The sequence below is a fragment of the Vidua macroura genome, chromosome 6, assembly GCF_024509145.1.
Source record: "Vidua macroura isolate BioBank_ID:100142 chromosome 6, ASM2450914v1, whole genome shotgun sequence".
Lineage (NCBI taxonomy): Eukaryota > Metazoa > Chordata > Aves > Passeriformes > Viduidae > Vidua > Vidua macroura.
In genome coordinates this window covers 45,854,674-45,879,218 of record NC_071576.1, presented here as the reverse complement: position 1 = coordinate 45,879,218, position 24,545 = coordinate 45,854,674, and the positions used below count along the sequence as shown (strand labels likewise).

At 50.5% G+C, this 24,545-nt stretch overlaps 1 protein-coding gene across 4 annotated transcripts; it reads right to left on the bottom strand.

The window, feature by feature from the left end:
- Positions 1 to 10,285: 10,285 nt before the first annotated feature.
- IFITM10 (interferon induced transmembrane protein 10) lies at positions 10,286 to 23,583 on the bottom strand. 4 transcript variants are annotated; one of them, XM_053979440.1, is made up of 4 exons: positions 22,403 to 23,583; positions 21,103 to 21,530; positions 19,695 to 20,109; positions 10,286 to 11,167 (listed from the first exon to the last, which is right to left on the bottom strand). In XM_053979440.1, exons 2-4 carry the CDS (start codon positions 21,210 to 21,212, stop codon positions 11,018 to 11,020), a joined length of 675 nt encoding a protein of 224 aa, XP_053835415.1. In that variant the 5' UTR covers positions 21,213 to 21,530; positions 22,403 to 23,583; the 3' UTR covers positions 10,286 to 11,017. The 4 variants fall into 4 exon arrangements, with proteins under 4 accessions (XP_053835415.1, XP_053835417.1, XP_053835414.1 ...); XM_053979441.1 differs by lacking the exon at positions 22,403 to 23,583 and adding an exon at positions 14,424 to 14,565 and having other exon boundaries at positions 11,085 to 11,167; positions 21,103 to 21,740; XM_053979442.1 differs by lacking the exon at positions 21,103 to 21,530.
- Between the last annotated feature and the right edge of the window lie 962 nt (positions 23,584 to 24,545).

Below are 24,545 nucleotides of genomic sequence, written 5' to 3'. Positions count from 1 at the left end.
GATATCCCTTTTTCCTGAGTTCCCCTAGTGTTTTTATGATGGTTTCTAGATATTTTCGGGATGCTTCTTCTCCCTCTACATGTTGCGCAGTACTGTAAGGGGAGATTAGAAATGGAAGACCAAACAACATCTCATAAGGAGACACCCCCAGGTCTGCTCTGGGTTGAGTTCTGATCTGAAGTAATGCAAGGGGGAGACATTTCACCCAGTCCAAACCAGTTTCTAGAATCAATTTTGTGAGTGCTGTCTTGATGGTCTTGTTCATCCTCTCTACCCTGCCAGAGCTTTGGGGATGCCATGGAGTATGTAACCTCCATTTTATTCCCAGGGCTTCAGTGGTGTCATGCAAAATACGAGCTGTGAAATGGGGGCCCTGATCAGAATCAATATTATTGATTAGTCCATACCGGGGGATAACATTTTCTAATAAAAATTTTACTACTGTCCCCGAGGTCTCATTTCGGGTGGGGAAAGCTTCCGGCCAATGCGTTAGGTGATCTACGATCACCAGGAGATGTATATATCCCCTTGCCGGGGGCATTTCTGTGAAGTCAATTTGCACATTTTGGAATGGTGACTCAGCCAATTTTCTTCCTCCTGGTATAGGTTTCCTCATCACCTTTTGGTTTACCGTCTGACATGTTATACAACCTTGTGTTATCGCCCTTGCTATGTCGTATATTCCCACACAGATGTAATCCCTCAAAAATTGATCACACAGTCCTTGTGTCCCCCAGTGAGTAAGCTGGTGTATCTCGGCTAGAACTCTCCGTGCTAGAGCTTTGCATATAAACTTTCTCCCATCTGGGAGAATCCACTCCCCTTGGGGTCCTGGTTGCAGTTTTAGTTCTTGTATAACTTTTTGTTCTCGTTCTGAGAATACCATGTGTTCCCTTAAGGTATCCCCTCCCCCATTTATGCTAGTAGCATCCGTTAACTTTAGGACTCTGACGGGTTCTTTTGGGTCTTGGGCTACTTCTTTCGCAACTAAATTGGCTGCCCGGTTCCCCCTTACTTCTAGGGTATTACCTTTTTGGTGCCCCCTCACATGTACTACTGCAATTTCTTCAGGTTTCAGTAATGCCTCCAAGATGGACTTAATCATTTCCCTATGGGCTAAGTCTTTGCCCTTAGAATTCAGGTAGCCCCTTTCCTCCCAGATTTTACCAAAGGTGTGGACAATACCAAAGGCATACCAAGAATCAGTGTAAATTGTTCCACACTTCTGGTCTAGAAGTTCTAATCCCCGCTTTAGAGCATACACTTCACATAATTGGGCAGACCAATGTGCTGGTAGTTTTCCCTTCTCCTTGACTTCTAGATCTTTCTCATCAGATACTTTTATCACTGCATATCCTGACATTCGCTTCCCATTCACTACTCTTGATGACCCATCACAAAAATATATTTCTCCCTGTCTTAGGGGTGTGTCACCTAAGTCTGCTCTGACCTTTGTCTGCAAACTAATAGTTTCTACACAACAATGTTCTAAACTAGGGGCTGGTCCTCCAGATAAAAATTGGTCTGGATTTACTGATCTGGTGGTGATTAATTCTAGGTGATATGAGTTCATCAACATAATTTCATACTTTAGTACTCGGGCATCGGAGAGCCACTTGTGTGCCCCCTGACTAAGAATGCCCTTAATATCATGCGGGGTATGTACCCTGATTTTTCCTTGAAATGTCAATTTTTGAGCCTCCTCAACTATAAGAACTGTTGCTGCTATGGCCTGGAGGCATGTTGGCCATCCTCTGGCCATGGGATCTAGGAGTTTTGATAAATAAGCGATAGGCTTCCTGTGACTGGCCCATTCTTGAGTTAAAACTCCGTGTGCTGCCCCTTCTTCTGCATTAACGAATAGATGGAATTCCTTCTTTAAATCTGGCAACCCCAGGACTGGTGCCGAGATAAGTGTTCCCTTGAGTCTCTCTAACCTCTCATCATCTTCTCTTGTCCATTCTATTGGGTCTGGAAGAACCAGCTTTTCATATAGAAATTTGACATTCTGGGTGTAATTCTCCAACCATAATTTACAATAGTTGAATAAACCTAATAATTTCCTGATGTCTCTTTTTGTTTTTGGGGCCGGAATTGATACAATCCCTGAGATCCTCTCAGGATTCAATTTTTTGTACCCATGTCCAATCATGTGTCCCAGGTATATTACCTGAGGTTCCACAAACTGTAATTTGTCTTTTGATACTTTTAGTCCAATTATCCCTAAATAATTTAGTAATTTGGTGCTGGTTCTCCAAACTAGTTCTTGGTCCTTCCCTGAAATTAAAAGATCATCTACATACTGGAGTATCTGTACTCCTTCTTCGGGTGTGAAGGTCTCCAGCACTTTTTCTAGAGCTTGCCCAAACAGGTTAGGAGACTCACAAAAGCCCTGTGGCAACCGGGTCCACCTTAGCTGCATCCTTCTATTCCCCTCAAGGTTTTCCCACTGGAAGGCAAACCAGTCCCGACATTCCGGAGCTAATGGACAGGCCCAGAATGCATCTTTCAAATCTATGGTTGTGAACCATGCGTGGTGATGAGGGATTTTGCTTAGAAGGGTATAGGGATCTGGTACAGTAGGGTGTCTTGCTATTGTTCTTTTGTTGACCTCTCGGAGATCTTGTACTAAGCGATATTTCCCTTCAGCCTTCTGGATTGCCAAAATCGGGGTATTATGCAGTGACATACACTGCTCTAGAATACCTTCGTTTAGCAGAGATTGGACAATGGGCTCTAAACCCCTTCTGTTCTCTTAACGACAATGGATATTGTTTGACCTGTATAGGAGGTCCCTCTGTCATCTGTACCTTTAAAGGGGGAATATCTAACTGCCCATATTTTCCCTTTCCAGCCCAAACCTCTTGACTTATTTTCCCTAAATCTATTTCAGTCAACCTCAGCATTTTAACCACCATCCTTCCCCCTTGAGGAATTATTCCTATCCCTAACTGGACCTGGAGGTCTCTACCTAACAAATTAGTATCTAAATCAGGGAGGTAGACCAAGTCCACCTGACCTGCCCAGGAATTTCCTTTTATTAGTATTTTTTTCAAAACTGGCGCTGAAAGGGTCTACCCTCTGCCCCCACGACTTCACAAGTCTCACCTCCCGTTGTTACTCCCAATGGAACCTGATTAATACTAGAACGATCTGCGCCAGTATCAACTAAAAATTCAAACTCTTGAAAATAGGGACCTACTTCTAAAGTTATCAAGGGCTCAATAGAATGGTATATGAGGTCCCCTCACACATAGAGCCCCTGACACCCCTAGTCCTGCCCTCTTAATATTCTTTCAAGGGCCTCCTGCTCTCTCATGATGGCTTCATCTCGAGAGGCTTTCTGACAATCCCTCTTAAAATGTCCTACCTCTCCACAATAATAACATTTTAAGTCCTCAGGCCGCCAGGGCCTCACTCGCCAAGCTGCTACATGAGCTTTATTAAGGGGCGTTTTCTCTCTAGGTGGATTGGAGTTCTCCTTCCCTTCAGCTATTTTTTTCCCTACCCCTGCACTTTCTCTTGCCACTGCAATCATCATTCGTGCTTTGCTCTTGGCTTTCTCTTCTCTACGCAAGTACACTCTTAAAGCCTCTCTTAACAAATCATTGATTCCTTTTTCCTGCCAGTCTTCCAGCCTCTCTAACTTTCTCCTAATGTCTGGCCATGCCTTGGATACAAACTGAACCTTTAGCAAAACTTGGCCCTGTTGGCTCTCAGGATCTATGTTTGAGTATTGCTGAAAGTTCTTTTTCAACCAGCCCAACCAAGCAGTGGGGGTCTCATCCCTCTCCTGACAACAATCAAACGCCAGCTTAGAGTTGGTTCCTTTGGGGACTGCCTCTCTTATTCCTCTGATTATCAGAGTCCGATACTCCTCCATATTCCTCCTATCTTGCGCCTGGTTGGGGTTCCAGCCTGGATCTTCTACAGGTAATTTACGGTCTGCAGGAACCCCAGTTTGATTCTCCCTGTCCCAAATTCTTATGGCAGCGGCTCGAACCAACTTTACTTCCTCGGGACTAAATAATATCTTTAAAATGGAGGTGAGAGCTCCCCCCAAGTATAAGTATTAGGGCCAAGAAACTGGTCAAGTTGTTGCGATACCCCTACTGGGTCCTCTACTAGATTACCCATTTCTTTCTTAAAGCCTCTTACCTCTGAGGAAGTAAGAGGTGCATATACATGTCCTACCCCACCAAAACCTCCCCCCATAGGTATCTCTCTTAAGGGGAATAACCGATCTGCCCGCATAGTTCGGGATCTTGTGTTACAATATGGACCCTCATCTAATTTCTCCCCTGGGGTCTCATTTCAGGGTTGGGGAGGTTGCAAATCTTTAGCTCCAATGGAATTATCTACTGAGGAGTGGGATTCTCCCCACTGACGAGGGGGCTTAGGGACCACCTTTGGTGACGGAGACATGAACATAGGGGTAGCAATTTTTGCTAACGGGTGTTCAGAATAAACTAAAGAACTCAGAGTATATGGGGAGGATGTAGGGGTAAAGAGGGGGTCAGGGAGTTGAGATGGGGCAGGGATGGGAATCTGGGGCTGGGAGGCTTGAGGCGGGTTACTGGGGGCATTAGGGACAGGGGTCGGTAGGGATGACTCAGTAGGGGTTAAAGGAATTACGGACGATGACTGGGTAGTAAGTGGGGGAGACAAGGGAGAAGACACCTAAGAAGGAGGGGGAAGTACTGGGACAAGAGGTTGTGGAAGGGGAGTCTGAGGGGTGGGGGAAATTGCTATGGGCGATGAAGCAGATAAGGAATTGGTAGTCTGGGACAGAGAGGCTTGCGACATGGGGATAGGGTCAGGAGAAGAAGAAGATAAAGGAAGGAGGGTTGGAGGAGGGGGAAGAGGTATAAGAGTAAAGTTCGGTGGAGGGGGTAATGGAATAAGATTAGGTGGTGGTGGTAAGGGTTCTGGGGAACCTATAGGGTGAAGAGGGGGAGGCAGGTGATCTAGGGGATCCCATGGTTTGCTCTTTTCTTTCTGTTCCCTGTCTGGCTCCTCCTTGCATTCTTTTAACTTGCAGATCTTAACAGACTTCCTTCCAGTCTTTTCCTACCCCCAACAAGCAGCATATACTAGTTGTTCTTCATCCGGCTCGGGTTGACTACATAAATTCTGCATTAATTGAGCACACATCCATGCGTCCTCTGACCCGAACCACGGCCATTCGATATCTAGCTTTGGCCAGACTTTCATACAAAGATGGATCATCTTAATCTTGTCTAAATCCCGGGTTGCCTTATTCATTGCCCAGTCATCTAACATTCTCCCGAGGGGGCTGTTCGGGGGAATGCTCTTAACTCTCTTGGCCTTTCCACCACGGGAGCTTCTTTTGCTAGTACATTGACCCATCCTGAGGGTATTACAAGAAGAACTCTTAAGGTGCCTTACCCAAACACAAATCAACTGACGGACCACACAAATTAGGCTAGAACTTATCTCTCTCTCAACAACTGATTCACTCAACCAAACTTCTACCTAATCCACTAAAACAAAACAAAACTGCAGCCCCCCTCAGTCATTACTGCGCTCGACTCGCACTTCCCCAGGGTCCCGAGTGCCGGGGTTAGCCTGAGACCTGCAGGTCAACACAATGACACGCTGTCCTCCACCTGCCCGAAGGAACACACTTCACGCACACACTTCCCCAGGAACCTATGTGCCTAAACACTAACCTGAAGTCTGCAGGTCAACACACCACGATTTAAAAACCCTTCTACCTGCCCAGAGGGTTGGACTGCGCCCGACTCACGCTCCCCAGGATCCCGAGCGCCCGGGTTAGCCTGGGGTCTGCAGGCCAACTCACCGCCACTTAAAACCCTTCTACCTGTCCAGAGGGTTGGACAAACTAAACCAAACATGCACACAAGAGGATAGGGGAACCACAGCAACTAAAATAAAACCTAGGGGTCCCTCCCCACACCTTCTCCTTCAGGTTGGGTTCCAACGGGCAACCCCTAGGGCGGGGAAGTTTTGGAGTGAGGTCCTAGCAGGCTAATCCCTCCCCCAGTCCTTAACTCCCCCTTTCCCAGAAACCCAGAGCCCGGTCCCAACGGGGTAGCGCTATCCCCTTCCAGCACTCCTGGGTCCTGACCTAGAGGTCGGGTCCTAGCGGAGATCTTGGGGGCCCTCCCTGGCCCCTACTCCCTCCCCGTACCTCCCGTGAGGCTAGGTCTTAGCGGGGCCTAGGTCGTCCCTCCCTCCCTCCACCTCACAACTGAGTCAGGGGAGCTAATCACCTAACCCCTGAGGGAGGCGTCTCACTTGCTTCACTGGGCCCGAATCGGGCCTCTCTGACTTCCCCCCGTTCCCGGCCGGCCCCCTCGCAGGAGTCCGGAACCGCGGTACTAGGGGTCCTCACTCACCTCGGGGGTCCGAGCTGCCAGCCCCCGTCTCACTCGCACACACACTCACTCGCCTCCCGTATCCCGCCGCCGGAGGTCTTACCAATCCGGCGCTCTTCAGCCATCGACTCTCCCCGTAGGCTGTCTTCGCTGTCCGGATGTGGCCAGCTGTCCCCCGAGGGTCTGAGGCGGATGGCCAGTCCTCCTGGGTCCTCGTGGGCGTGGCTGATCCCGGACAAGCCCCCAATTGTTGTAAATAATAAAAGGGCCAGGAGACCTTGTGCTCCTTTCCTGATAAGGTCTTTATTAAAAGATAGCCTAAGGGGGCGGGGGTACGGGGTTCGCGACGCTGCCGCTACTCCCAGGTGAGTCGACGTCCCAGAGGAGGGGTAGACGATCCTGTCGATTACGGCAAGGTCAGAGTCTCCACCCTCGGAGGATACGTCCAGAGACTCAATTATGACTTGTTGGTCTAAGGTGGTGACTCCGTTCAGACCTTTCTCAAGTCACGGTGACCGACTCCAGGAATGTTGAAGGCTTTCTTTGATTCTTTGAGACTTTGCTGTCTTGTAGATGTGGATTGTTGAGCAGTTCTTACTTTGGTTTGTGGTTTGAGTCCAGTTTTAGTCTTCTGCTGGGGTCCGGCAATCAATATGTAGCACACGCTAGGCCTCCTGGGAATCAGGAAGTCACCTCAGGGAGCAGCGGCTGAGTTACCCGACGCCATGAAGGGGACAAAGAGGGTTTAACTTACTAGGTAAAGGGGTTCTAACACTAGGAAATATACTAAAACTTAGGGGAATACAACTGGAGTATGAACCGGGGATAAGGGCAAATGCATCAGGTAGGGAAAATACAAACAGGGGTGGAATCAGTGAATACACTCAAGCGAACTTTCAAACTGTGGAATAAACAGACAAAAGGTTAAACATACAAACAAATGATTAGACCTTAAATTTATTCATAACAGGGGAGACACTAAGAGAGAGAAAGGGAGACCGCAGGAATTTTGCTGCCCCACAGCTCAGAGCTGCAGGTGGAGCTGAGGTGAGTGCTGTGGTGAAGCTGAGCATGATGCTACTCTGTCATCCTTCTTCCTACCCTGTTCTTGTCCATGGTGGGTCTGGGTGGACCTCCAACTTGCTGCAGCTATTTCACCTCCTACAATGTGGGTAACAAACAATAAATATGATGGCTACTAATAATAACTCTCTCTCTCCATCCTCGATGGGTTATAGATGCAAAAAGTGCTGCTGAGTCAGTTCAATATTCCCCCTGGTTCATTAAACCAGCATCCCTTTTCCTGCAGATAAGATGGTCCTTCAGGGGAAGGGATGATGATAACTCATTTGTCACACTTGTTAAATGTAGAAAAGGCTGGCTTTGGGTCACTTCCAGTTTTGTGTCAGCTCTGCCTTTATCTGAACAGCTTCATGCCTGCATGCCTGTCTTGGTTTGAAAAGACAGGAGTCTGTGAAGGAAGGCAAGGGCCTCCCGTAAAATGGAAAAGGTAAACCCCCTCCCTCCGAATTACCACAATTTCAAAATGAAAAGGCTCTCAGGCAAAGATATGGGAATGGGAATAACAGTTCTTTACTAGGAAAAAAAACTAAATAATAATAATAGAAAAGTAATTAGTACAAACAAAACTACTGATAGAGTCAGAAACCTGACACCCTGAGGAGTCAGGGTGCTGATGATAGTCCAGTTAAATGGTGGCTGCTCCTCCTGGAGTGGAAGATGAAATGTGGCTGAAGTGGTAATCCCATAGAAGGGTGTAGTTTTCTCTGAAGGTTTGGTGATAGAGTAGATGGGCCTGGTCTTCCTCTGGGAATCCAGTGAAGAGGCTGATCTGATGTCTCAAAAAATGATGATTTTATGCAGGTAGGGATGCTTGGCTCCTCCCTCTGGGTGGAGGATCTTACAGTGGGATGATGTTACTTTCTCAGTCATGCAGTGAGCCATTCAATGGCACATTAACAGAAGATATCTCCCCGGGGGGAGACATCGTTCTTGGAAGAGATAAGAAAACTGCCCAATTTAACAGAAGATACCTGCCCCACCTCCAACAGATGGCAAATAGAATATATGCTTATCTTACAAGCCAGGACAATGCCAAACAGGGCGGTTCTCTCCTCTGTAGCACAGGAGATAGGGACAGTGGCATTGTCCCTACAAGATTCCCTAGAGTTGGGGGTGGTCTCTGAGTGCAAAAGCACTTGCAATTTGGCTGACATGAGTCCCAGCTCATAGAAGGGAATGCACTCATTATTGCAAGAGATGCCATTGGTCCCACAGGGATCCAAACCTGCAGCTTGGAACCCCTGGCACTACACACAAAGTGACCCTGTTTGAGTTATCCCCCGAGCCCACCCAACTGCACTTTGTTTGAGCTGAAAAGCTTGAGAGGCGTGATGGGGAAGGATACCATGGCCTCAGACACAGCCAGTGTGAGCTTGGTGCAGGTACAGGTGGAGGGAAAAGGGGATACAACTTCATCTCTGTGCCTTTCCTAACCTCGGAGGATCCTGGGATGACTGGCCTGGGTCTTGCCTAAGGTAGCACTGTCCCATTGAGCTATAATTTGTCAGTTCAGGGTGGCTGCAATGTGAGTCATTTTGGCTGTACCCTCTTTGGGGGCGTTGCCATTGTGACAGGCCACCTCCTTCCTCAGCCTGGGACAAAGACTGGCTATAGCCCCTATATATGTTAGGATGGAAACGCTGACAGTCATGACCCCTCAGGTCTTGCTTCAGGGAAGGGAACAAGAAGTAACCAAGAGAAGCTGGGAAGAGTATTGACCTCTGAATGAGTAAACATAGAGCTGTTCATGGCTGAGATACTTTCAGGGCATCATACACTGCTCTGCCAACTGAAACTTATCTGCAAAACAGAGCCCTGATCTGGTCTGGTGTGAAAATGCTCTCCAGTGAATGGGGGCAAGGGAGGACTGCAGGTCTTTCTGCCATAGCTCCCCCAATAAATGAAGCCTGGAAGTGGATGAAGGTGTGGAGACCTGGGCAGGAAGGAGGTGACATCTCATGATGCTTTCAGGGAAGCATCTTCATGATCTGTCCCCACATCTCACTATGGCACATCCCTCACTAAACACAGCCCAGAGACAGCCTGCTGATTAAACCATGCACTCAGCAGATGATGAAGTGTCCCATGACAGCCTGTCTGTATTCCCCATCTCTTGCTTCACCTCTGCTTTCAGGGTGGGTGCAAAGGTGGATCCTCATGCCTTCTCCCAGCTCCATGGCTGGTCTGCAGTGATTGCTGCCCCTTGGCATGAGGTCATCTTACAGCTGGAAAAAGATGAGGCAGCTATGGCAGATGAGATGAGATGAGATGAGATGAGATGAGATGAGATGAGATGAGATGAGATGAGATGAAGGGTCAGAGGAGCTCATAGACTGTATTTTAGTCCTGGTCTTGTCATTCATTTATGTGTGTTTTCAAGTCAGGGTGTGTTGATTTGCAGCATGACAGGCAGTTGCAGACAGCTATTGGGCAGGGCTCTGAGCTCCTGCCTGTTTCAGTGGTAAATGCACATCATCTCCAAAATCTGGCTCTTCATAATGACCCTGGGAAGTACTGCAGTAGCAGCAGGTTCAGACTGTGGCGATTTATTTCCCTCTTCAATGTTGGTCCTAGAAGGGGAGGGAGCCTGCCTGCTTGGCTGCCTTTGCCTGCTTGCCATAGATCTTCCATCAATGAGTCACCAAGGTCTCTGCTCTTAAATCTGGGTCTGCGCTCTCCTTCACGGCTGCGTGTGGCCCCGACCTGCAGCAGCATCCCTCACTCCTGCTTTAAATCTTTCCTGAGCAGCTGCTGGTGACATTAGCATTTTCTCTTGCCAGCCCATGGAGACCAGGAGACCTGCCCTGCTAAGGAAGGAATTAACCCAGCAGCATCACATATCAGAGATATCTTTTTATTGACTGTTTACAGAAATACAGTAGCACTCCAATTAGGTGGCTTAGGCGAGTTCTCCAGAAGGTGCCTTCCTTCTCAGCACTGCTGGGAGATCCCAAGGAGAAACCTGCCCTTTAACACTTTGGGGGTTCTCTGGAGGCTTTGGGGCTTCCCAGCATAAACTTCCTAACACCTTCAGCTCTCCAGGGGTTGGGAGTTGTTTGAACTAGCGGATGAAATTCAAGAGAAAAAAAAAAGGAAAAGAAACCCCCACAAGCTGGAGGTGGTGGGGCGGTCTGAACACACCTGATATGTTGTAAGCGAGCCCTGCCATGATCCCCATCCATCACTGTATGTGTCTCCAGCTCCACAGGACCCCACTGCTTCCTAGAGCTCAGCTGTTTGCCACTAAGTGTGCGTAGCTCTGGGCTTTGCACGCTCTTTTTCACACAGCTTGTTGGCCATAAAACAAATATTTCTTGGTCTTTTTTTCTTCCTGAACATGTGTAAGAATGAGACCCTTTCCTTCAGCTGTTCACATACCATTTCAGGGCAAGGAAGGTATGCTCAGCTGGGCTGATAAAATAATTTAACATTTATTTATGTATTTAATTGACTTTTTTTTTTTGGCAATCAAGGTGTAGTGGTTGGCTTGTTTTGTGTGTCCTTGCTACAAGAAACTGCAGACACTTCTGGCGTAGAGGCATTTTGGCGGGAGCAGCTGCTGTTGGCCTCACTCAGTAGTCAGTGAGAGGGTATCGCAGGAAGATGAAGATAAGGATGATACAGAAGGTGGCAAGGGCTGAGCTGGTGATGTTAAAAAGCCGAGCTGTCTTGGCATCTTCAACTGCTCCATTTAAGTCATTGAGCAGTTTCTTATCCCGCACCTGAGACAAAAAGATAATTAAATAAAGTAGTTGCAATATGTATGAAAGACATGACTTGTTTCAAGCAACAGCCACAAACCCCAGTGCACCTGTATGTGGTTACCTGTACAGGTGCACTGTGAGGGCTGGGCTGGGCCTCTTTGTATTTGAGCATTTGGGGTGCCATAAAACATCCTGAGGTGAGGTTTGCACCCAGTCTCTGCTATGGGTTGAGCTTGTGAAGCCAAGCACTGTAATACCTGTGGGCTGGAAATTCTTGGAAGCAGAGAAGACTTAAAAGAGTGCCCCATTGCTGTTACCAACCAGGCAAACCAGAGCCCCACGGTCCCCGGAGTGGGACAGTGTCATTTGGAGCCTGAAGGTGCACAAGGGAACTGAGATGTCATTGTACACCCCAGGCACATAGGCACTAAAGCACACTTCCCACTGTGTCACAGCACCCTGGCCCTGCAGCGCCAGGTTGGGCTCACCCAGGCCACAAGGGAGAAGGCTGGCTGCAGTTCTGGTGTGCATCCCTGTGCCTCCATGTGCACTGAGGGGCCGAGCGGGTAAAACCTGGCAGAGCATCCTACTGCAGCTCCAGGGCTGTGCATGAGCCTCCAGCATATTAAGTAGCCCAGGGTTAATGAGTTCCCTTCCTTTTGCAGGTCTTATGCAGATTGTGTAGCATCTCTGCCACAGGCAGTTTTCTATTCTAACAGCACAGTCTGCTCCCTTCATTATCCCATGGGTTGGGACTTTATGGACTTTCCTTGGGACAGCTCTGCAGTGGGTGATGATTGTGCATGTCCATGTCACTGGTCTGTCCCCACCTCTTCCAGGCTGCCAGGCAGTGCTCAGCACTGCCAGCAGCAATGCCACTAGTGGGCATTACCGATGTACTGGCGACAGCATTACCAGGCAGCAGATGGCACTGCAAGGCAGCAGATGACACTGCCAGGCAGCAATGGCATTACCAGGCAGCATGTGGCATTACCAGGCAGTGGATGGCACTGCAGGTGGCGTGTGGCATTACCAGGCAGTGGATGGCACTGCCAGGTGGCAGAAGGCATAGCCAGGCAGCACATGGCACTGTAAGGAAATGATGGCATCACAAGGCAGCAGATGGCACAGCCAGGCAACGATGCTATGAGCAGGCAGAGATGGCACTACGAGGCAGTGGATGGCACAGCCAGGCAGTGACAACACAGCCAGGCAGGCAGCAATGGCACAGCCAGGCAGCTGATGGCACTGTCCACCAGCAGCAGCTCTGCAGTTGGATCCCAGCAGAGGAGGGGTCAGACTCCACTGCTTCTTAGCAGGGATATGTCCCTGTCCCCAGGCTGCCCCTTCAGCCAGCACTCAGAAGACTCAGGCAGCTTGAGCCACAAGGATGAACAAAAGGACCTGGACACTTGACCTCTCATCCATCTCCCATATCCAAGTGGGGTGCCCAGGGTGTGGCAGGGCCTGCCCCACTGCCCACTCTTGGGTGGGGGTTGTGGGGAGTGGGGCTGTGAGCCCCTTGCCTGCCCTGCTGCCAGCAGTGAGAGCCCTGCCAGGCAGTGCTGGCTGGACACCAGATGTGGGTGGCAAGCTGCAAAAGCCAGCACCAGAGTCAAACCGAGGAATATTAAAAGGCTTTTATCGATTAGGAGCTTTCCAAAAAGACACTGCAATAGATTCAGACCACATCTTAGAGACTTTTTTCTCTTCCTCCTGCAGTGCTTACCCACAGGGCTGTCCTGAAAGCCTTCCGCTGGACATGGGGAAGGGTTGCTGCACCCCTTGTTCTCACTGAGTTGTGCTAATTCATGGGTCCTCTAAAACTGCATTTCAGACCCTCAAGCAACATTCCTCCTCTCCATCACAGCAATGAGGACCTCTTTGCACAAGCAACCCCTGCTCTTCTGAACTGTGGGTAGGGAAGTTGCTGTTGGCATGAGACCCACAGGATCTGCTGCTGGCAGGCACATAGGCAAGAATGAGCCTATTTTTCATACTTGTATTAAATCAAACTGTGCCATGTCCTCGGCCTCTGATGTGCCCTGCTTGTTGGAGCCTGGAGCTGGAGCTGGGGCCACCTACCCATTGCCCTGCTGTGGAGTGCTCACTTCAGCATCCTTCTGGGATCAGGAAGAGGGGACAGTCACAAACTGCATGTGTCTTTGGGGCACACTTGGCTGGAGCTCTCAGCAGAGGAGATGATCTCTGGGAAGGCATCAAGCCGGCAGCTTGGGAGCCCACATGCCTTTCTGTGTCAGCTGAATGTCTGGGATGACTCACATTTGAAATTATTCAGTAAGTTTAACATCCTCCCCAAAACCCCTAGGCTCAGCAGCACCAGACAACTGGCACCTCCTCACGCACTGGTGAGAAGCCCCAGAGGTGCTGGATTCAGGCCAGAAATCCTGCTTGCTGCTGCCAGCAGACTCTTTGAAGCTCTCACACACTTTCCTCTTCCCAGTGGTGGGGCTGCCTCAGGCAAAACTGACATGGAGCAAATGCCTTTTGCCCCTTCCTGCACTGTAACCCGGTGTTTTCTGCCACAGGCAAGCTGGCGTTTGCTGTCAGTGTTTGCCAGGCAGACAGAGGTTTCTCCAGCAGACCGGCACACTGAGCTCTGCAACCCTCCTGCAGCCAAGCTGCTTTACCTTTGTGAGGCCAGTTCCTCTTGGCCCCAGGAGCTGAATCCTACTCCTCACCTCCAGTTCCTCCTCTCCCTGGGGCACCCTATAACCCTAATTTCCATGCTCAGCCTTCTCCAGTGCTCCCAGCCTCTCCCAGCAGCATCTCCCACCTGGCACCAGCTCACACTCGTGGCTGGTGCTTTAGCCCTTTCCCATGACACTTCCCATGACAAGGAGCAGCACCTCTCCTTGACTTTCCCATGGATCTCCCTTTGGTTCCTGTCATGCTGCTGCTGCTGTGTCAAGGGGTGCCTGGGGCTGCCCTCTCCCCATTGACACCATTTTCCCACAGTTCCTTTTTTTTTTTTTTTTTAATCCCTTCTATTTCTTCCCTTTCCTGTTGTTTGGGTCCAAATGATGGCCACCTTTGACTCCTACCAAAGGGCACCCAACTGCCTCCTCTCCCCGCACCTCCAGCTGGTCCCACCCACACACTCCTGCTAACCCCTGTGGCTTCAGTGGTCACTCTCAAGAAAATCATCCCTGATTGCCCATAATCATTTACACTGAAATGGAGCCTCTAAGCGCCAGACAAATGCAAGGGCCCCTGTGGCATAAAAGTACAATGAAAAGGAGTTTCGCCTTACACACCACTCACAGCTCCAGCCTCCCACATCTCTCCAGAGCAGCCTTGCCTCCTCCTGCATGTCTTTGCACCCCCAGATGCTTCCAGATGTCTCCCTTTAACGTCCTGCTGTGGCAACTGAGCCAGGCTCTGGAGGAGCTCTCCTGGAGAGCAGATAAGTATTTCAGCTCCTGCCCTGCTTTGTCCTTAAGGAGATGCTGGTGTCTTTCTTATAGACCACTTCAGCTTTTCCTATTTTCATGCTCCTGTGGCCATCATCATCATAATGTGCTGGCAGCTGGTGCATGAGCTTCTGGGAGCCCTGGAAGCTGATTCTTTCCATAGCCAAAGAGATGAAGCACAGTGAGGGACAGGTCCTCAAGGTCACAAGGTTGAATCCCCACCCTAGACCCAGGTATTGTGTTTACTTAGCCACAGGCTCTTCTCATCATTCCTTTGACCCTTCTTACCTTGCCTAAAACTAGATGGGGATTTTTGGCCCTGCTTTGCACTGAGGTGACTGGAGTGTGAGGATAATTACATCTTCTGACTGGGGTTTCCCTGGGCACCTCCAAGTACTGTGTGGTGGCATCTTTGGAGATTGTCCCTGGACAAGGCAGAGTTCACCTCTGATCCATGCTGGCAACTTACACAATTTCTTTTTTCTTCCATGCCTATCCTTACATGAAACACAGCCAGCTTTTGTGCTCTAACATGCAAACCTTTCTCCTCTCCTGTCTCACCAACAAAAGGTGGTGTGGCCTACCCATCCATCCATCCATCCATCCATCCATCCATCCATCCATCCATCCATCCATCCATCCCTACTTGCCTGTCACCTCCCTGCTGCTCACCTTGTCTTCCAATATCTCCATCTCACTCTGTCTTCCCACACCTCCAGCGTGTCAGTGCCCAAGGGTTCTTTCCCTCCTCCCTCTCATCACCGTCCTCTGCCCTTTGTTTCCTTGGGGTTTTACGTTCTGCTTCCTCTCCAAGTGCTCCCCTTGGCTCCTACCACCCCAGTCCCTCCCCTAGCAGTCACCTCCCCTCGCTCTGCTCTGAGGCTCAGCGCCTCTTGTTTTTGGGAGCAGCAAACTTGCTGCTCTAGTAAAAAGTGCTGCCTCAGCTTGCAGAAGGAGACAAATGATTTGTTGATAACGAGTCTAATGAGGCTATTTTTAAGGCAGCCTGGAAGTCCACAGCTGGTTGTCAGTAAACCCATTTCTATGCAGAGCTCCCTGCACAGAAGGAGCTCTGGAGGAAATCCTTGGATTTATTTGTTCTGTGAATTGCTCAAGAGCTCTCCAGCCCATGTGACTCCACCACACCGGCACTGGCATCACGGGACTGTCACCCCTGCATTTCACCCACGTCCATAAACCATTGCTCTTTCCAAAAAGCAGGATGAGAGCCTGCCTGAGAGGCTGGGTGTGGCAGCTTCTCAGGGTTAATAAATAGCTGTGGATTCGTGCTGGTCTGCTTCCACTCGAAACAAGGAAGATCAACAAGTGGCAAGAGAGGAGGGCAAACAGTTGTGCTCACAGCTGTGTGCTAAGGGCCAGGCAGAGAGTGGGCAAGAGAGCTTGGCATATTTCCATGACCTCAAGGGGCAAGAAAACTCTGCAAGTAATGATGTGGGCTGCTGGTGAGGCTTAAAAAGCCAGCAAGGCTCCTTGGCATCTTCGTCTCTATAGAGCCATAGCGAGGCATCCATACTGCGGCGCATCTCAGATCCCAGCTCCTCTGATCTACTGCCCCATGGCACAATGGGTACAGAGGACTTGGCTCACCCTGACAGTCTCTAGAGACGAAGCTCTGAACAACTGAAGTGAGATCTCCTGCCACCAGGCACTGATGCATCATTCATTACCACTTGGAGCTGGGAGAGAGGAAGGGAGGGAGCTGCTGAATATCAGACCACAACACTTGCTTCTGATCAAAACCAACTGAATCCAAAGTGTTGCTGTTGGAGTGATACTTTTATCTGTGCTGGGTTGGAGTTAGGGCTACTTTCTTAGGGTTTTTTTAACTTCCCTGGTCCTGCTGTTGATCTCTCCTCCCCCAGCATCCAGCACACATGATTAGATGCAAGCGCCTTGCTTGAACTCGAGGAGGCTGACCTTGAGAGGCCTGACATGCTAGAAATGACCCCTGGAGGGATCCATGAGTTGTATGACCCCGTTGTAGCCCAGCAAGCTGTGTTTGCTGGGGATCTGGCCTGCTATGGGGGTAAATAAAGCTGAAGCGTGCTGCCACACTCCTGTTCAGAGTGCTCGGCTGTGACGTCTGTCACACACAGAATCTGCCTCGTATATCACAGTTTCTGCCCTCACCTGACTTCATGTGTTTCTTTCTTCACAAATTCTTTGGTGCTGGGGTGGGGGTTTTGGACATTTTTTAGTAAATGGTTATCACCACAAAATAGCATTTCCCTGCAGAAAGAAATCTAGAAGTCTGCAGCTAGCATGCAAAAGGCCAGGCAGACATGATGTGGCTGAAACCAATAAAATAGGGCATGAGGAAGGGGACAGCTTCACAGTAATATTCAAGTGTACCAAGGATATATCTGTCTTCCAGTGTGAGCATTATGTTGCTGAAACCAAAGGAAATGCTCGGGTGTGCTAAGATGTATACTGAAACATCTCATGGACTCGGGTCATGAAGGAGATACTGCCTTATTAACAGTATGAATCTGTCAGAAGCAGGTGGCCTGTATGACAGGGAATTGAAAATTCTATTTCTGATAATGAAAATGATAATTCCTGAAGTTGCTAGATGTTTTAGTTGTTTAAAGGAAGTGTAAAAGCTGTAACCCAGGAAACACTTAATGGTATCAGTGCACTGATGGCCCTTGAGGAAACTGTGTTCCACTGGCTGAGGGCTCTGCTGTCAGGGGTCCCAGAAGAGGCTCAGGGAGAGGAAGGTGCAGCTTCATTCTTCTTCCTACTGCCCCTTAGTCGGTCCTTTCAAAGCACAGACATCCTAGAAAGGTCAGACTTAAGTTCTTACTGCTCAAATGTCCTTACATTTAATTGCAGAGGAACAAGAGAAGTCTGTTTAAAGGGATATCTGTCCCCAGGGCATTTCTTGCTCCTGTTTTCTCAGAACTTCTGGGAAAAACATTATTGACAGTAAAAGAGAAGAAAACATGTTTCTGGAAAAATAACCATAACACTCAGCCTGGCTAGGGTGTTGTGAAGATCCCTGCAGTAGCTGTGGGTAAGAACAGAGCTGCTGTTCTGAACATCCCAGTCTTCCTCAGGATAGACTGTATACTGCCCCAGCATCTGCATTGCCTCTCACCACCCACCCCAACAGCAGATCATGAGAGCACCCGGCATCCCTTCAGCCACTTGCTAGCTCTCTCCTTTGCCTCTGAGGGATATTTTGTTTCTATTTCCCCCCTGCCACAGAGTCACAGCCACTGGGGAGCTCCAAAACCAGAGCAGAGTTATTTCTACCCGCTCAGCTTACCTCTGTTTGGGTACCACGGTTACATCCCATCAGCTACTGCCTTCTCAGCCTGAAAGCCAAGGCTGGTTTTTGACAGCCATCTTCTATTCTCCTTTCTCTGATTTGGAGCAAATTTGCTCATTTGCCTTCCCTCACCACTGCCCCTTTTTTTCATGCTTGAGTTTGTGTCCTCTAAGTTTTTGCAGATAGTTGCCAAGCCCACACCTCTGTCCTGGTGCAAGGCTCTGGGTTACTTCTGGGTTTTGGCCTTCCTTCCATCCCATGTCAAGGATAGTGAAGAGTCCAGCCTCTAAAAACTCTGTGGGTGGCAGACACTACTCTATCTTGTCACCAGGGATGGGTCAGCCCTGTTCTCAGGCTGTCCTGCCCTCACTGCTGCAGCAGCAAGGAACCACATGTACCCAGATACCCATGGTAGCCTCTTCCATGGGAAAGATGTAAATTGTTAAAGGCAAATACAGACAAGGAAAAGCTTAAAAAAACAAGGAGGAAGCCAGGTTTTTCTTCCCTTGCTGGATCAAGCTGTGAGGGGTGTTAAGGGACTTGCTCCCCCCAGTCATATTAGCCTGCTGCTGACTGGATTTGCCCGTTGCTTGGGGTGATGCTTCGCCACAGGATTATTTAAGTTATTAAGTGCCTCACCCAGGCAGCAGCAGAGCCTCCTGCACAGGCAATGGATGAGAGCTCACCTCCCATCTTGGAGAATGAGAAACTGAGGCAGGCATGACCAGGCCAGTGCTCAGTGAGCCCAAGACACAGGGCCTCAGACTTGTCCCTGAGCCTTTTTGATGGAGACCTTGATAGTGTTCGGGGCAGCCTCCTTGCAGTGCTGGGTGCTCACAGTCCAGCTCACAGGAGCTGTATGGGGTTAATTGATCTGCTTCTGTGACGAAGCCCGTCTGCACCCTGGCCTTCCTCTAAATGCTGCCTGCCAAAACAAATCAGCCAGCTCCTCTCTGGGCCACCCAGCCGCCCCAGGCTCTCTGCACATCCATTCAGTTAGTTTTGCATCTGGCAGGCAGGGAAGGGGAGGGCAGCCCAGGGCCCTCTCTCCTAGCAGCTGCCAAGGTGCTGCCTGTTTGCCAGGCACCATCCCTGCCGGGCTGCTCTCCCTGCATCTATCAGGAATAATAACCTGGTCCCATTCCCATCATGGGCTGTGCTCCATGCTATCACCCTCTCCAACAACACAGCTCTCTATCCCCCCAGCCCACTGTGGGAAGCCCCCTGCACTCTCTTCCACCTTCTTACCATTCCCATGATGCTGGCAGGTCTCCAGGCCTTGTTTTGGGATTTATAGGGCTTGGGCTGGGGGAAGTTGGCCACAAGGTCTGGTGTTTTAATTATGGAGAGGGCAAGAAAGAAACAGGCAGGATTGCCCTGCACTTTGTAAGCTTCTTATCCCCTGCAACTCGCCAGCTGATGGCTGATCCTGGCTAGCTGCTTCTTACTGTTCCTGCCTGACCATCCAATGCTGCTGGGTCCTATCCTGACTATCTCTAACAGCCAGGATCCCAAATAAGGGACCTAGTGCCGGCATGCCTGCAGGTGCAGCATGACCCAAAGCAGCCCTGTGTTTCCTGCCTGTCACCCTGCCGCCACGGTACAGAGGAGCCTCTGAGGGTACTTGGAGCAAGTGAAAGCACCTCTTCCCCACCTGAAGTAACGTCCCAGGTTCCTCAGCTCTTCCCATCCCCATCCCCATTGTCTGCAGCCTCTCATTTGGGTGGCAAAGATGTGTTTCACATCAGGCACAACCCCCAAACGCTTCCGCCCTGCCTGGTCACCCCCTACCCCGAGCCCTGCGCTCAGTACTCACTTTCAATGAATAGGCCAAGGCGATGAAGCCGAGGCAGCAGAAGTTGAGGTATACAAAGTTGAAGATGGACCAGAGATAGTAGTCGTTCACCTCGGTGGTGTCAGGGTAGATTTCGATGACAGTGGTGGGATTGGTCATTGTCTTCTTCTCCACCGAGTGCTTGCATGGGACCGCTGGCCGCAGGCTGTCCCCTTTGCAGCTCTTGCTTTCCATGAGATAAATGGCAGAAGAAGGAGACAGGACGGGCGAAGCTTGCCGGAGCGCTGGGGGCTTGGCAATGCAGGCGAAGCAGCCCTGTGGGGGGCCTTGCGGGGGTCTCGGGGTCCAGGCCACCCCCTCAAAGGGGCATGGTGGGCCCAAGGGGGGGTCCTGTGTCCTCTCCGTGGTGGCTGCTGCGGCGTCACCTCGCTCTGCCCTGGCAAAGCAAAAAGCCTCCCCGTCAAAAATGGGGGTGAGGGGATGGAAAGGCCGGGAGCAGAGTGAAAAGAGAAAGAGGGGAAGGAGCAGAGAAGGGGAGACGTGGGGGGAAGGCAGAAGAGACAGAGAGGGACCGGGAGACCGAGGAGAGAGCAGGGAGAGGAGTGAGGGAGTGGGCAGAGGAAAGAGGGAGGAGAGTAGGGCAGGCAGGAGAGGGAGGAGGGAGCACCGCTACACCCGGGAGCCACGACGCCGCCGCCTCGGCGCGGAGCCGCCGCCGGCCCCGGCCCCGCGGCGGGGGCAGAGGAGCGGGCAAGGGCGGGCAGCATCCCTCCCCCTCTGCCACGGCCTCCCCCACCGCTGCCCGCTGGCCTGAGTGACCCGCGTTCCAGTCACCACGGGGGAAATAATCTTTTTTTTAAAAAAGGAGACAAATAAAAGCAGAAAGAAACACATGGGAGGCGCCGGGGGTCTGCGAGGGAGTTGTCAGCCGGCCGCGCTGCAGCCCCCCGCAGCCCTCCCCGCCCGCCTGTCTGTCTGTCGGGGCCTTCTCCTTTCTGTCCCATGCCGGGATGGGAGCCGGTGGCTCGGCTGCGGGAAGAGCGGCTCTCCCGGTGCGGCAGAGCAGCCCGCCCCTCCCTCCCTCCTTCCTTAGGGGGGTGGGTATTTTGGGGGGGATTTTTTTTTTCCCTGAGTCCTAGTCTTTACGGTGATTCCATTTCCCGGTTCCTTCCACCTGCCAGCAGGTTTCCCATACCCCGCTCTCTCCACCTTTTTTTTTTTTTTATTTTTAAGGATATCGTGGCTGAGGAGGTGGAGGAAGAGGAGGAGGGGAAGAGGGGATGAAGACAGAGGATGGGGAAGGGCATATTAGAAGAAGTTCCCCTCCACCCTAGCTTCGCAAATAGGAGAGACTATTCCACCTCTGGCTGCCCGTCCGTCCGTCCATCGGTCTCCTCCGAAGGCATCAGGAGGAGCGAGGGATACTCACAAGGAGGGATGCGGGGAGTCGCTGCATATCCGGCTCAGCACTGCCTCCGGCTCGGCTTCCTCGGCGCTGGAGTTGAAGGAGGAGGGGAGGGCAGGGAGGGGGGCACCCATGGACTAGGGATGGGCAGGGAGGGAGTTAGGGGATGGGAAGGTCAACCTGCAGCCCCCTTTCTTCCCCCGAACATGCTTCACGCAGGAGAGCTCCTCTGTGTCTCAGCCCTTCTCGTGTCCCCCCCACTGGGACGTCACCTCCTGCTTGGAGCATCCTGGTAGCGCCCCGCTGGAGAAGGGCATCTCCTGGGCCCCGGCCGAGCGGCTTCCCCGAGCAGCATAAGGTGATGCTCGGCCCTGTTCTCCACAGCGTCACCCACAGAGACATTTGTGGAGGGGACTGGCTGCAGCCTTGTTTGCGGGTTCACTGCTATGGACCTGGGTGAAAAACTAAAATAAGTGTGGCAGGAGTGCGTGGAGACAACCGGAATTAACAAGGGGAGGTGGTGGTGATGCAATGCTGTGGGGAAAAACGGGCTGTGGTCGTGAGGGGATGAATGGAAAGGGGATAAATCCTGTGTGTGAGGTAATAGATCCTGCTGGCATGGAGCAAATCCCAACGCAGGCAGGGGTGGGAGCACTCCAGCAGCAGGATGCACGGCATGTGGCTGCTTTAGGGGAGGGGGGTGGGGGTGTCCTGGTCAAGCCTGGTCAAGCCCGGGCAAATCCCAACGCAGGCAGGGGTGGGAGCACTCCAGCAGCAGGATGCACGGCATGTGGCTGCTTTAGGGGAGGGGGGTGGGGGTGTCCTGGTCAAGCCCGGGAGGATTTGGCTGTGCCCAGGCTTAGCACAGGATCAGGGATGTGCTTGCTACCCCTCATTGCTAACACTCTGGAAGCTGCATGGAATCCCAGCTTTAGGGTGCTGCAGTAGAGTCCCCCCAGGGACATGATGATGGAGAGCAGCTGGTGCCGTGCAGGGACAGCTTTCAGGTCATTCAGGAGGATGCACAGGGAGGGTGAGGACACAAGGACACGCCGTGTCACCCCACAGTGACATCGCCTGGTGCAGGTGGCCTTGTTGCAGCAGGCAGTTCAGCTGTGGCGCTGGGAAAGGGTAGCAGAGAAATCCCCAGAATACTGGAAATGGGGTGGGTAGAACAATAGTTCATGTGAGCAGAAACTGCAAGGGAAGGGAAATCCTCTGGAAAAGCCTTAAGCCTACCCACAAAGTGCTGAGCTAAGAAATAAGGATGGTAATTCACTCAGCTCTTCACAGGCAGGTTTGGCTCCAGTATAGGAGCACCCACCCTGTGTTCATCCCTGTGGGCTGGTCTGATGTGGGGGAACTTCTTGCACATCCACAGGTCTCTGAGACTGGAGGAGGTCCAGTTTCCATGAGACCAATTTAATTCTTCTGAAGCCTGCATTGGTTTAAAAAGGACAAATTGCCCTCTGGTTCAGGATTTATCTCTGCTGGAGTGGTGTTGGGTCCTGCCAAAGTAAAGAAGGTTTTATTAGTGCTATGGCTGCCTGTGATGAGATCCAGATCTCTCTCCAAGAAGCTGCTAAGAAACAGAGGCAGTGCTAGGGTGAGAGTGATGCTCCTGTGGGATTAAGAGGTTTGCAGGAGAGGCAGAACCATGGCCAGCTGTCATCAGCTTTTCTAGAGGGCTTGGAAAAACTCAGCTGTGCAGAGTATCCTCCCTGCAGGCTCAGGAGGAACAATGAAACCCCATGGATGCAGACTGGAGCTACTGATGAACCTGCTGTTTGTTTATCTGGGGAAAGCTGTGTGGGTAAGGCTGCTCCTCTTCTTAATGTCAGGCAGGGATGGAGAGTGAGCAGAGAAACAGGTCAGAGGAGGTTTGGAGCAGGCAAGAGGAGGCAGCAGGGTGGTGTAGGGGAATGTGAGATCAACAGAGACAGTCACATTCCCTGGTATGAAGAGGACTGAAAGGTCAGAGAGGTTGAATGGCTGTTTTTCCTCTTCTCCACGTACCAGATCACCCTTACAGTTTGCAGAGCACTTTTTGGTCTTTGGGTGAGTGATTCATCATCTTCCTCAATGTTAAGTGTGAGTGGTGAGAGGTTTATTACATGGACCACAGTGGCATATATGCAGCATCGCTGGTTCAACAACCATTCATGTGACTCCCAGGAACTGACATAAAAAATGGAAGGAATAAAACCCCTCAATAGTCTACATTATTTTAACCTTCCTCCAATTTTCTGGGCATCTTCAAAAGTCATGCATGCACACCCTCAACCATATGGTCTAGGATACTTTCCTTTCAAATAAAAGGTGGGATGAATATGAATAATTGCCTGCATTCCTGTGGCATCAAGGCTGGCTTCCCCTTATACTAAGCATGGGACAAACAGAACAGAAATATGCTTTCTGCCCCAAAGCAATTCTCCCGTAATCATGCTAGAAACATGTAGGCTGTAGCATAACCAAGTGTTGTAAGACCTGTGAGAAAATCTTCTGTCTCAAATCCTACTCAAGCTCTTCAGAAACCATTAGCAGAACCTGACCCTGCTTTTTTTTTTTTTTTTTTTTTGGAAGGAAAAAGTCCACAGCCTCCTGAATGCTCCTCTCCTATTACCACTATAAAACTGCTCAGTGGGTTGCTAAGTTCCATAAGCAGTAAGGCAGCCTGAGACTCGGAGAGGTAAATCCAATCTTCTCACTCTCTCTTGATCTGTTTCCTGTTCTGAGCTTTCATTCTGCACTCCACTTCTCTTCCCTCCCAAAGAAACCTAAAAATAAATCCAAGAAAGAGCGGAAAAAGGAAAAGCCATCAGCCCCCAAAATGATGTGCTTAGTCATTTATGGTGAGTAAAAATAGTTTCCCAAATGAACAAATTCCTGAGCCAACCAGATGAGCAAGTCATCTCCATAAATGAGGGGTCTCATCTTCCCTCTTCTTGGGCAGGAGAAGGAAGCCATTGTGTTAATCGGCTTTTGGTAAAGCCGTAAGCAGAACTGGAGAAGGATCTGGTCCATGAAGATAGCCCTGGGGGTAAGTGCCAGGCACCCCACTACTTAAGGGGACATGTAATGAAAAATTTGATGTTTTTTTTCACCAATGGAGACATTTAATGAAGAGTGAAATACCAAATTGTCATATACATGGAGTTCTGTAGAGATGGGGCAGTAAACAGGGGGGTGTTAAGTAAACCTGAGGACTTTCTGGGCAAGATAGTGTGGGGCTGCATTCAGGCTGCTCATGGGGCAGTGTGTGCTTTGCTACCTGCTGGAAAAGCATGGGTGGGCAAGTCTGGCTCTTGGCGTCTCCTGCTTTTGGCCAAGATCAAGGCTGTGGTTGTTCCCACTGGGATGTAATGTTCAGTACACAAGGCACAATTGAAGACTTATGCAGAATCCCCCCAGCAGAAACAGGGCCCTCATATTCCTGTCAATAAATATTTGGCAGCAGATGACTTGTT